Source organism: Mesoplodon densirostris, chromosome 4 (assembly GCF_025265405.1).
Source record: "Mesoplodon densirostris isolate mMesDen1 chromosome 4, mMesDen1 primary haplotype, whole genome shotgun sequence".
In the NCBI taxonomy this organism is placed as follows: domain Eukaryota; kingdom Metazoa; phylum Chordata; class Mammalia; order Artiodactyla; family Ziphiidae; genus Mesoplodon; species Mesoplodon densirostris.
The window spans coordinates 122,224,466-122,237,706 of record NC_082664.1 but is presented as its reverse complement, the minus strand read 5'-3'; the positions used below and the strand labels follow the sequence as shown (position 1 = coordinate 122,237,706).

Genomic DNA, 13,241 nt, shown 5'->3' with positions numbered 1-13,241 from the left:
TTGAATAGGTGAGAGTTCACTGGCAGTTTTGTACTGACTGTATTACTTTTGTATCTATATGAACTAAACCAACTGAGAAGATGGCTAAATAATCTAATATGAAGATGGCATTCTTTCCCAAGTGCAGGCCTTCCCTGAACCCAGGAAGCCTGTGCTTACCCATAGCTCGAAGAAATTCCTCATAGAGTTCAAAGGTCATGAGTGGATTGGGCAAATCACGAAGCCATTGTTTGAATACACTTGCAATGACATGTATGTTATAGTCATCTAGGTTTACATTCTCAGCATCTATTCAGAGACAAGAGTTAGATAAGAAAGCCAAAACATGCAGAGAGTCAAATAATTCACTTTAGAAACTATCATGACCGAAAAATGCCTTCATGTTCTTAATCAAACTATCTTCTACAATCTAATTCCATGCTTTGGAACAGTGCTCCTACTGTGGTTAAAGGAACAGTTGTTGTTTGTTGGTTGTTTTTCAAATGTCATGGACTTATAGATGTGTAAAATAAAAGATCACAAGTTTTCATGTCAAGGCACTGTTAAATTGCTATAAATGTTTCTAAATGCTTTTTCTCAATTTCTGTACTTCTCTCGTGGATTGGTCTGTGAACAATACTTCTAGTAGTGATGCTTCAGATGACAAACATAAAAAAGGCCCAAAGGACAGTTTCTAAAAGTCAGACTGATTTTAAGTCATTCTCAGAGATGAAATGACAGTGATAATTGAGCTTAGGAAATGTGAAGAAAATCTTTACTCTGCTTCACTTATAAACTCCCTAGGGTTATACATGAGATGATTGGGATGATATAGGATGAATGATGCTTGTGGGTAGATTCTTGGTGACACAGAGACAAACTTTGCACCTATATGTGATTCAAAAAGATCTTTTCCTGGGAATTCCCTGGTGGTCCAGTGGTTAGAACTCCGTGCTTTCACTGCCGAGGGCCCAGGCTCAATCCCTGGAGGGGGAACTAAGATCCCACAAGCCGCACAGTGTGACCAAAAAAAAAAAAAAAAAAAAAATCTATTCATTTCCAATAGTGGTGAAGAGTAGAAGTTGAACATAATGCCAAAGCCAAACCTCTGCATACATTCCAGGACTGAGGCTAGAGCTCCACACAGATACATGTTCAGTTCACTACTTATCCATTTAAATAACTATGTCATCAATGTAGGAAGGCAAGAATATGCATCAGAAAGAGCACCACTTGGAGTCAGAATAACAGAGACTAACAGGCAATAGTTTAGATTATGGGTTAAATGCCAGCTTTGCCACTTATTGGTGGTGAGTCTTTGGGCAAGATCCTCTGTAAGCCTCAGTTTCTTCATCTGTAAACAGGGATAATAATCACTGTTTGGGAAGATTAGTACAAAGATCTGTTGTGAAAATTAATACAAAAACATCAGCACAGTGCCCTGCATCTCATCAACAGCTCATTATTCAATTTCCCTGAACCTAAATTTTCTTCTTTGTAAATTGAAGACATGATCTTACCAGACTGTTAAAAAAAGATTAAATGAGATCTGTCTGAAGTACCTAATAATGCCTGTACAAATGATATGCAATGTATGTTTGCTGAATTGACCACATAAAAACAAAGACTCTTTTGAAAGCTACAAATGATAAAACAAGCACCACAGAAAAGACCACTCTTCTGGCTGCAAGAAAATGATCAACATGTAATGAAAACTAAGAGCATAAGATGACCTATTTAAATAAAATTATTTGGTCTTGATTTAGAGGGCACTATCTTACCTGTATCTAGACCTTGTCGAAGCTCCTTGATTTTATTAGTTGAACCAGACTTTCGGTAAATACCTTCTGTGTATAATCCATGCATTTCAATGTAGTTTATGAGTTTTTCCACCACCAAAGGAACAGTTCGGTCTTCACTGGTCAAACGGGATAATTCAACCCCAAACTGTCGAGATGATAGCTCTGGATCATACTAAATGGAAAATAATTTTTGTTTCCAAATACATTCAAACATTGTTAAATATGTTTATCCAATTCTTTAAGAGTAACTACTTTTTATTTTCCTCCAGTTTCACAAGCATAATTATGAAAGTTGGGAGGAAAGGGAATTATGATAAATGCTGAGAGTATAAATATATGAGCTGTTAGTTTCAATCCTCTTCCACTAGGAATCCTCCCAACCCCTGCCAAATAATGGGGCAGAATGGAGGCAGTGGGAACAGATTACTGTTTCCCTTTCTGTTAAAAAAATCCCCTCATGTAAAGATGGGATGTGGGCAAAGGAGAAAGGGGATAGACTTTGTATGTTAAACATTCCCCAAGTACCATTTGAAAATCTGTTGATTTAAAATGAATTAGTTGTCACTAATTTCTGAAGCATAAGAATGCTTCGGTGTTTATGTAAACTTTAGGGAAGTTTAACTGACTACTGATGTCATAGCTAAAGGCAGAGGCATATATTGTCACTATATGAATTAGGTTATTTCATATTTGCAACTAGATTATAGCTGGGAATAGGAATATCACCTTTCTATCTCAGAGGGTTATTGTAAAAATTAAGTTACAGGTGAACATACAAAGCACAGTATCTGGTATATGGCAAATGCTTAATAAATTGTTAAAAGAAATAAAATAATGTTTGCTGCAATAATTAAAACAAAATAAACTTTAGCCAATCTTCTTCCTATTACTATGACACACACATGCACACGTATAACCTATTTATTTAAATGTTATGGCTACCCCTAGGGCATTGGGAATGTTAATAGTAAGACTTGTGAAAGCAAAAAAATAAAATACTTGAAGGTATTAAACAAAAACTTCAAAATAGTTTTATTTGAAACCAACTAATCTAAAGCAAACATGCTAAAAATTTCTATTTCTTGAAATTAAGGGCAAAATTAATTTTACTCAACTGAGAAAAAGTGAACTCTGAGTTCTTATTGTAAAATCAATGTATGTTTTTAGTTATTTTCTTTTTTTCTTCTGCGGGAAGGGGTGGCAGGATGTCTTTAGTTATTTTCTGTCCGAAGTAATTTCCTTGTATATTTTAAATAAAGTTTTATTGAAGTATGACACGTATATAGAAAAGTATATAAATTGTTAAGTGTACAGCTTGACAGACTTAGACAAAGTGAATGCACACTTCTTACCAGAACCCAAATCAAGAAATAGAATATAACCAGCAGTTATCTCCCTCTCAAGAGCCTCCCAACTACTATGCATTTCACCTTTCACAAATAACCAGTATCTGTATTTCTATCACTATAAATTAGTCTTAACTGCTTTTGAACATCATATCAATGGTAACATACAATATGCATTCCATGAGGTGAGTTTCATTTATTTTTGAACTTTATTTATTTTTGAATAATACAGTATGTATTCTTGTTTCTGGCTTCTTTCACTCAACATTATGTTTGTGAGTACCAACAGTTTAATCTCACTGCCATACAGTATTCCATTATACAAATATACCACAATTTATTTATTCATTCTACTGCTGATGGACATTCAGGTTTCTATCAGTTTGGGGATATTTCAAATAGTGCTGATATAAATGTTCTTTTGTCTTTTGGCACAGATATCTATATATATCTGTTGGGTATATATCTTGGAGTGGCACTGCTAAGTCATGAGAAATGCTTATGTTCAGGTTTGATAGGTACTGCCAAATAATTTCAAGAGTTGTTAGGTTAACTCAAACTCCTACCAGTAATGTATGAAAGTTCCAATTGCTTTATATCCTTGTTAAGATGTTTTTCATTTTAGCTATTCTAGTGGGTATATACCTCACTATGATTGCAATTTGCATTTCCCTGATGATTAGTGAAGCCGGTCACCTTTTCATGTTTATTGGTCATTTGGAAATCCTCTCTTGTGAGGTGCTTGCTTAAATTATGTGCTCATTTTTCCACAGAGTTGACCATCTCTTTCTTACTGACTTGTAGATGCTTTTTAGATATTGTAGATCCAAGCTGCAAATATCTTCTTCCACTCTGTGGTTGATTTTTTTTTTCTTTGAACAGTGAGTGGTTTTTGAAATTTATCTAAAACTTTTTTTGTATTTATTGAGATGACCATATTTTTTTCTTTATTAGTTCAATGTGGTGAATTACATCAACTGATTTTTGAATGATTTTTTTTTAAAAACGGATTTTTTTCCATAAACCAACTTTGCATTTATGGATTAAAAACCAACTTTATCATGAAGTCTTTTTTTTTCATCTGTCATTAGCACAGATTCAATGTACTAACATTTTGGTTAAGGCTTTTACATCTAAGCTTATGATACAGCCTGAACTGAAATTTTCCTTTATCCTTTTCATGACTGACTTCAAGGTTTCACTATCTTCATTCATCAATTTGGGAAAAAAAGTACTGAAGTATTTACTCTTTACCATTCTCTGGCAGAGTCTGTAAAAGACTGGTGTTGTTTCTTCCTTAAACACTGGGAAATATTCAGTGGCAAAACCATCTGGGCCTGAAGATGTCTTTGTGAGAAGCTTTTTCAATTACAGATTCTATTTTAATAGATATAACTCTTTAGATTTTCTAGTTTTCCTTGACTTAGTTTAACTTAGTTGTGTTTTTGTGGGAATTTGCCCAATTAATCTAAAATGTCAAATTTATTAGCATCAAGGTGTTCATAATGGCCTTTTATTTTCCTTTTAATGTTTGTAGTATCTGCGGTGTATGTTTTTCTTCGTGTGAATGATTTGGTTTTTTTAAAATTCTCTTTATTGATCACTCTTGCTAAGAGTTTATGCATTGTCTTTTCAAAGAACTAAAATTTAGCTTTGTAGCTTTTTATCTTTTGTATACATGTTTTTCATTTCATTTATTTCTCTTTATTATCTTCTTTCTATTGCCTTTGGGTTTAATTTGCTGGGTTTTCTTTTCCTAGCTTCGAGAGATGGAAGTTTACATAATTTCTATTCTTTTATCCTTTCTAATGTGTATTATAATGTATTGTACATTAATATATTATTAATGTATATTAATATATACTTAAAGCTATAAATATTCCTCTAATAACAAATTTAGCTATACCCACACTTTTGTTGTGTCATACTTTCCTCATCATTTCTTTCAAAATATTTTTCCATTTTCATTTGAGGATTGTCTAGTTATCTTTATTTTGATTTATAGCTTAATTTTATTCTGGTCAAAGAATATACTCTCAAAATATTCAATCCTCTGAAATTTGTAGGGACTTGCTTAATGGCCCAACATATGATCAATTTTGTCAAATGTTCCATGTGCAATTGAAAAGACTGTGTATTCAGGCAGTTGTAAGATGTAGGGTTCAATACACATCAAGTAGATAAGATTTTTAAGCGTGTTTTTTAAATCAGTTGCATCCTTACTGAATTTCTGTCTTCCAGGTATTGAAGCTATAATAATAGACTCTTCTAAAGTTAGAATTTTTATAGCTCCCTAATGGCTTGACCATTTCATCATTATGAAACACCTTTACCTGAAGTTATGTTTGTTGTCCTAAAGTACATTTTAATATTATTACAGCTACACCACTTTTCTATTGGTTAGTCTCTGCATGCTATATCTATCTATCCTTTTGCTTTCAACCTTCTGTATTTTTTAAAACATATTTAAGTATGTTTCTTGTAAATAGCATATCATTGAGATTTTTCAGTTGGTTTTATCCTAGTCTTTTTTTAAAATTTATTTATTTATTCTGGCTGCCCCAGGTCTTAGTTGCAGCACATGGGATCTTCGTTGTGGAATGCGGGATCTTTAGTTGCGCCATGCGGACTTCTTAGTTGTGGCATATGGACTCTTAGTTGTGACATGAGGACTTCTTAGTTGCGGCATGAGGACTCTTAGTTGCAGCATGCGGGCTTCTTAGTTGTGGCATGCGGACTTCTTAGTTGCAGCATGCATGTGGGATCTAGTTCCCTGACCAGGGATCGAACCCAGTCCCCCTGCATTGGGAGCACAGAGTGTTACCCACTGGACATCCAGGGAAGTCCCTATCCTAGTCTTTTTTTGTTTTTAATATATATTTTTGGCTGCATCGGGTCATTGAGGCATGGGGGATCTTTCGTTGCAGCATGCGGTCTCTTCGTTGCGGAGCTTGGGCTACTCTCTAGTTGTGGTGTGTGGGTTTTCTCTCTCTAGTTGTGATGTGTGGGCTTAGCTGCCCCGCAGCATGTGGGAACTTAGTTCCCTGACCAGGGATCGAACCCGTGTCCCCTGCATTGGAAGGCGGATTCTTTACCACTGGACCACCAGGGAAGTCCCTATCCTAGTCTTTTAATTGGAAGTATTTGGTCTATTAACATTTAATGTAATCACCAATATATTTGGACTTATATCTATCAATCCACTATTTATTTTCTTTGACTGATTTATGATTCTGTTTCTCTCATTTCTCGTCTTCTCTTAGATTAGTCAAGTATTTTGTGTTTTTCCATTTTCCCACCTTTATTAGCTTTTTAGCTATATATTCATTTGCTATTCTTTTAGTGGCTACTTTAAAGACTACAACAAATACTTATAACATATTTAAGTCAAATATGTTTATTTTTGGCTGCGTTGGGTCTTCGTTGCTGTGCGCGGGCTTTCTCTAGTTGCAACAAGCAGGGGCTACTCTTTCCTTGCGGTGCGCAGGCTTCTCATTGCAGTGGCTTCTCTTGTTGAGGAGCATGGGCTCTAGGCACACAGGCTTCAGTAGTTGTGGCATGTGGGCTCAGTAGTTGTGGCTCGTGGGCTCTAGAGCACAGGCTCAGTAGTTGTGGCACACAGGCTTAGCTGCTCCGCAGCATGTGGGGTCTTCCTGGACCAGGGCTTGAACCTGTGTCCCCTGCATTGGCAGGTGGATTCTTAACCACTGCGCCACCACATCTCAGATAATCCAGGGACCTTGGAATAGTTTAACTTCATTTTCCCAACCACCTTGGTGGTGTTGTTGTCACATAATTTAATTCTCTTTATATTTTAAGCCACAAGACATTATTATTGTCTTTAGTCAACATTCATTTATATTTACACATGTTATTTACTCTTTCCATAGCTCTTCACTCCTTCCTGTACTTCTGTTTCCATCTGAGATCAATTTCCTTCTGCCTGGAGAATCTTTAGTATTTCTTGTATTGCAGGTCTGCTGATGACAAATTCTGAGTTTTTGTCTGGAGTGTTTTCACGTCATTTTCACTTTGGAAGGCTACTGTCACCAAGTACAGAATTCTGAGTTAGCTTTATTTTCTTATAACACTTAAAATATGCCAAGCCACTGTCTTTTTGGCTTCCATCATTTCTATTGATAAGTCAGTTGTCAGTCTTTTCACTGCTCCTTTAGCAGAGGTTATTTTTTTCCCTCCTCTGAATGCTTTTAAGAAATTTTCCTTTTCTTCCATTTGGAGGACTGTTCATCTGGTACGATTTTCTTTGTATTTATCCCACTTTAGGTTGAAAGTGGTTGACGTGTTTGTTGACCATTAGCTCTTAAAATGCTGCTTCTCCCTTGTTCTCTTTTCTTCCTGGACTCCAACTGCACACATTTAAGAAACTTCCATCCTTTCCCATATGTCTCTATGTTTATTTCTGTATTTCCCCATTCTTTTTACGCTCCATGCTTGGATGTCTCTACTTATCTATTTTTCAGCTCACCAATCTTCTCTTCTCCTATGGCCAATACACTGTTAAACCTATCTTTTGAGTTTACAATTTCAATTGCATTTTTTATTTTTATAATTTCCATTTGGCTCTTTTTTATATATATATTTCAATTTTGTGATAAAAAGACATTTTAAATCTTTTTATCCAGCATCTAAACATATTAATTAAAAAATTTTTAAGTACATGTCTGAATTCAGTAATGGGTCATCTATGAGTCTACAGATATTGTCTGTTTATTTCTTAGTCTCATTTCTTAATGTCTAATTTCATATATGAACAAATTGTAAAGGCTCTCAACAATGTTATCTCTCTTTAGAGAGAATTCATGCTATTCTCTGTAGGTGGGTAGCTAGAAAAAGGAAGAGATCATCTTAATCCAATCAAGGACTGCCTTGAAGTTTTTATAAAACTCAGTTAATCAATGCTATCAATGCTTCATCCTCCTTCCTGGGGTATAGCTCTTCACAGGTCTCACTGAAGAGTCCAGAGTATTGACTAGGGTCCTTTTTCAAAGGTGGGTCATTCAAGTCCGATTTTTCTCTCTTTGACACCGTGAGACTGCAAAATACTCTAATCTGCTTTCCTGTTTAGCTTCTTAGCCTCTTGCCCTGTGCAGCTTAAGAATTCAGAAAACGCCTTGAGGGAAAAACCTCTGAGTTGCAGGCTCACTTCTCTATATGTTTGGATCATGGTCCCTCAAGTTCTGGCAATCTCAAACTCCAACTTTTGTCTCTATAACTCTATCAGATTTCTAAGAGCATTGCTGGCTTCTCTGACTCTTAAGTGTGGCCCTCTGCCCAGAATCTTGGTTTCCTGCTCTACAACAAAAATTGACAAACTCCCAGTAGGAGAGAAACATCTGATAGATATAGATTCACCAATCTGTAATTCTCTTCTCTGTAGGATCTAGGCCCCTAAATTCAATCTGCCTGGGCAGCTTTCTAATGCTAGGCAATAGACTTTTTTCAGCTGTTCTCAGCATGAATATTAGTCTGCCAGAAGCTACTTCGTCTTAGCTGGAAGAGGATGCCCCACCTTCATTGTATTTTAAGCCCTGAGTCAAATTTCTCTTTGTACTTTGCCATGTTTGTCTACTAATTTGGAACAGATGCAAACTATATACATGGGCTGTAAACATGCACACACATTTTATTATAGTTCAGATTTGCATAGTATTGTTAAAATTATATGTGACTAATAAATAAGAAAATGTGATTATACACCAATAAAAGCCTGAAATATTTCCAAAATTGTTGCTTCATTGAAGCATAAAGGTAGCAGAGTACATGTTCAGTATCTTTTAGATCTGTGTATCCAAGTAGAAATATGTAAAAACACCAACTATGCTGGTGAATTTTACCATTCATGTTAAAATCTTTAATTGCAGCCTACCACTTTCAAGACAATTTCTAGAAACACTTATGAGTGTTTAAAGAAGTAGGAAACCTTTAAAAGAAGTGTTTTAATAAGTTGTCAGCTGTGAAATCAGTTTAGTAGTTCCCATGTAGTAAAGGTAAATATAGTTCCAGGAAAATCAATTCAGTTATATATACACATCCCTCTATATGTGTATGCTGGATTATGATATAAAACGTATTTCTTACTGTGATTTGTGGCCAAAAAGTTTGAAAACTGCTACTCTATAAAATCATCAAAGAGGCCTTGATTTCTTTCTACAAGGCACGAAAAACCAACAGACCTGTTATTTATTACTCATAGATGATAGCTTCTTACCTTTTTAGAGCACTTGGCTGTGGTTTTCAGACAGCACCTCTTATGACAAGCATACTTGCATACTGAAAAATAGGTTAAGAATGTAGCATTTTCAGAAGTCTGTTCATGAGTGACAAGAACTTAATAAGTTTACTGCTTTATTTTGAGCATAAATTTTTTCCTTTAAATCTGAGACTGCTATAGTATCACATACATATACTTTGTATGGTATTAGAATGAAAAATTGTCTTAATTCATTCAATTCAGAAAAATGAAGTTGAAAAACATAACCTAAAATTTCTAACCACTATGAAAAAGCTTTTTATTCTTTCAAGATTGCCCACCCCTCCTCCCCACAATATTCCAGCAGAATATATATCTCTGTGGTCTGATTCACAAACTAGTGCTCATGTTCCCCTCTTAAATTTGTTCTACGATCTGCTAAAATGAAAGAAGTACCTATTAAGAATTATTCCAATGGGTTAGAAAAGCATTACTGTTAAAGACCTTTACTAAAATAAAAACAAATTTGGTAGCATACTAAGATATAAGAAAGGCCTTATTTACTATCCTAGAAGGTCCAGAATAGAGCTCTGAGGAACCAGAACATAAAGAATATCAGTAGTGATTGGGAAAATGAGATAAAGAAAAAGTTCAGAGCAGAAATAATTTCTCGGAGCAGGAGATGACAGGATGGCTAGGCAGCAGTAGGTGCGAAGGGCACACTGAGAGGAGGATACTGAGAAAATACTTGGCCTACGTCATTTTGGTACACCAGCTCTGGCTCCTGCACATCAACACCTGAATATCCTTCTTGAGCTTCTAAAACATGACTTGAGGGGTTTTCAAAGCCAAGATCAAGGAGGGGAGACCATACCGTTGTACTGGTGAAATCACCAGTATAAGCACAAAAAAAGTTAGTTAATGCTGTTAAGAAATCAAACCAAACCCACCCAAGTCATTAAAAAAAAAAAGCAGATTCTTTATATTTTCAGTTTCAGATCACAGAGAAAATCATACCAAACCTACAGGAATCAGACTAACATTAAACAGTCAAGTACATGGCAAACTACTCCCAATTTCACTTTCACTGCAATTTTTTTAGACTACTGATAATAAAGCAAAAAGAAAACTACTTTTGAACCATAGAACAAGTGAACATATCCAGCAATATCCAAATGCTGATTTCACTATGGTGAACATGATTTCCATCCTTGTCATACTGGACCCAACCCTTCCTAATATTTCTTTCATTCAGTTCTGGCCCACTAGTAAACAAAGCCTCACAAAATTATTAAAAGCACCAGAATAGATGTATGGAATGACAGGAGTAGAAGCTAAAGACCCTCTGTAAGCCAGAACCAAGCTGACCCACAAAAAATCTCCACTCACATTCTAGGGTTTAAAGGTTCTGATAAAGGATTATAGTAGAAAAAAGTACCTTTCTGGTTATAATCTAAGAATTTGTTCATTAATTCATCCAACCATCTATAGGTCCATCTACCCAATAAATATTTACTAAAACTTATAATGTGCCAGAACTGTTCTGTATACTTCTAGGTATAAAGAAGAGACAGATAAGTTTCCTGACCTTACAGAGAACACATTCTAGTGGGACAGACAAACAAGAAAATAAATGAAGACTTAACATCATCTTGGGTGGTGATAACTACTATAAAGACTAGAAAAGCTGAGTAAAGGGATAGAGAATTGGGGGACAGGGTGGCATTTTAGATAGGAGGGTGGAGACATGAATCAACTGAAGTAGTAAGTCATACTAACATCTGAGAGAAGAGCATTTCAGATGGAGTGAGCTGCAAGTACAGTGACCAAAGAACACCAAAATATCTTATTTGCCAACAAAGAGCAGGTAAAGGGAACTATAATGAGAGATGAAGTTAAAGAATTAGGGAGTGTGAATTATTCCTTAATGTTAAAGAAGATATAAGAAAACTCATGGAAACAGAAATAACAAGTGGTTAAAAAAATTCCTCAAAGAACTCTCATACTTACATTTGCAAACAGAGGCTCGGTCCATTATCCATATCAAAGAAGAACAGTACTCACAGTATGTAGGGATGCTATACTGGGTGGCTTTAAAGATGTGACCATTGTGCTCTTCTACCTGAAGGAAAAAATATAGCTATCTATGTTAAAGCCAACACAGTAAATGCTGCCCTAACATGTTGGGCAATGGGAAATCCTTCAATTCCCTGTTGTCTTCATTGGGTACTTATTTCCAGGAGGACAATTATGATCTGAGAAATAAAATAAAGGTAAAATATATGATCCTTGCTTTCAAAAAGTGAACAATCTAGTAGAGAAAAAACTAACTTATATGAAAATCAGAAAACAATGCTATAAAGATATAAGAGCTGTCTTATGCAACTCTGAATCAGCATGTTAAATTAAAAGCAGCGGTTCTCAAATTTTTATTTTTAACCTCAAGAATCTTTCGCACTTCTGAAAATTACTGATGATCTCAAGATACTTCTGTTCATATGAGTTATGAGTTAGAAATTAAAACTAAAAAAATGTAACTATCCAATTCACTTAAAGTTATGTTAACATGGAATATGTTTAATGATAAGTAACATTTTAATGAAAAACAACTGTATCTTTAAAACACACAGGGCTTCCCTGGTGGTGCAGTGGTTGAGAGTCTGCCTGCCGATGCAGGGGACGCGGGTTCATGCCCCGGTCTGGGAGGATCCCATATGCCACAGAGCGGCTGGGCCCGTGAGCCATGGCTGCTGAGCCTGTGCGTCCAGAGCCTGTGCTCCGCAACAGGAGAGGCCACAACAGTGAGAGGCCCGCGTACCGCAAAAAATAAATAAATAAATAAATAAAACACACAAAAAAAGTACTGACAAGAGAGGTACTGTTTTACATTTTTGTAAACCTCTTTGATGTCTGGCTTAATAAAAGACAACTGGATTCTCATATCCACTTCTGTATGCAATCTGGTGGCAGTATGCAATTAAGTTTGAAAAATATGAAGAAAATTCAGCTTCATACAGATATGAAATTCGAAAATGGAAAAATAATTTAATTGTCCTTTCAGAAAATGACACAATATTAAAACTCTGCAAATGGTAACATAAAGGTTAATTGAAATATGGAATCTAAAACCACACCAATCAACTCTTCATATTCTGTAACGTTAAAATCCATTGTTCTGGGCTTCACTAAAATTTACAACTTTTACTTCAAAGCACCATTAAGAAAATAAAAAGATAAACCACAGACTCAGAGAAAATATTTGCGAATCGTATATCTGATAAAGGACTACTACCTAGAATATAGGAAGAACTGTATTAATAAGAAGACAACTCAATTTTTTAAATGGGCAAAATATTGAATAGACAGCTCATCAAAGAAGTATAAATGGCCAAGAGGCACATGAAAAGATGCTCAAATCATTAGTTATCAGAGAAATGCAAATCAGAACCATGATGGGAAACCACTTCATATCCTCTAGAACAGCTATAACTATCAGACAAAACTAACTATTGGTGAGGATGTGGAGAGACTGGAACCTCAGGTATTTCAGGTGGGATTGTAAAATGGTACTGTTACCATTTTGGTAACTATATGGTATAGTTCAAATACTGAATCATTATGCTGTATACCTAAAAGTAGTATAATGTTATATGTCAATTATATCTCAATTTTTTTAAATAAATAAATACATATATACACACATTTACACATACATACATACATGTAGGGGAGTATTAGTAGTCATTTTTGTCTTAATTAATCAAATAACCAACTAACTAAATGAAAAAGATCTAACTCACAGTTCATCCATCCCACAGCTTTATAATATGACCTTGGCTCTGTGATGTCTCAAATATTTCCAGATATTGACATTTTATCACACAGATATCCTTCTATTTAATG

At 35.2% G+C, this 13,241-nt stretch overlaps 1 protein-coding gene across 7 annotated transcripts in view; it reads right to left on the bottom strand.

Annotated features, from left to right (window-relative positions):
* Window positions 1-13,241, bottom strand: part of MYO9A (myosin IXA) — a 295,878-nt gene that overhangs the window by 33,977 nt on the left and 248,660 nt on the right. For all 7 annotated transcript variants that reach the window (XM_060097070.1, XM_060097072.1, XM_060097075.1 and 4 more), the window contains 4 exons: window positions 11,349-11,460; window positions 9,357-9,418; window positions 1,761-1,953; window positions 160-288 (listed from right to left, as the gene is read on the bottom strand). In XM_060097070.1, coding sequence (XP_059953053.1) covers window positions 160-288; window positions 1,761-1,953; window positions 9,357-9,418; window positions 11,349-11,460 — 496 coding nt within the window. The remainder of the gene's footprint in view (window positions 1-159; window positions 289-1,760; window positions 1,954-9,356; window positions 9,419-11,348; window positions 11,461-13,241) is intronic.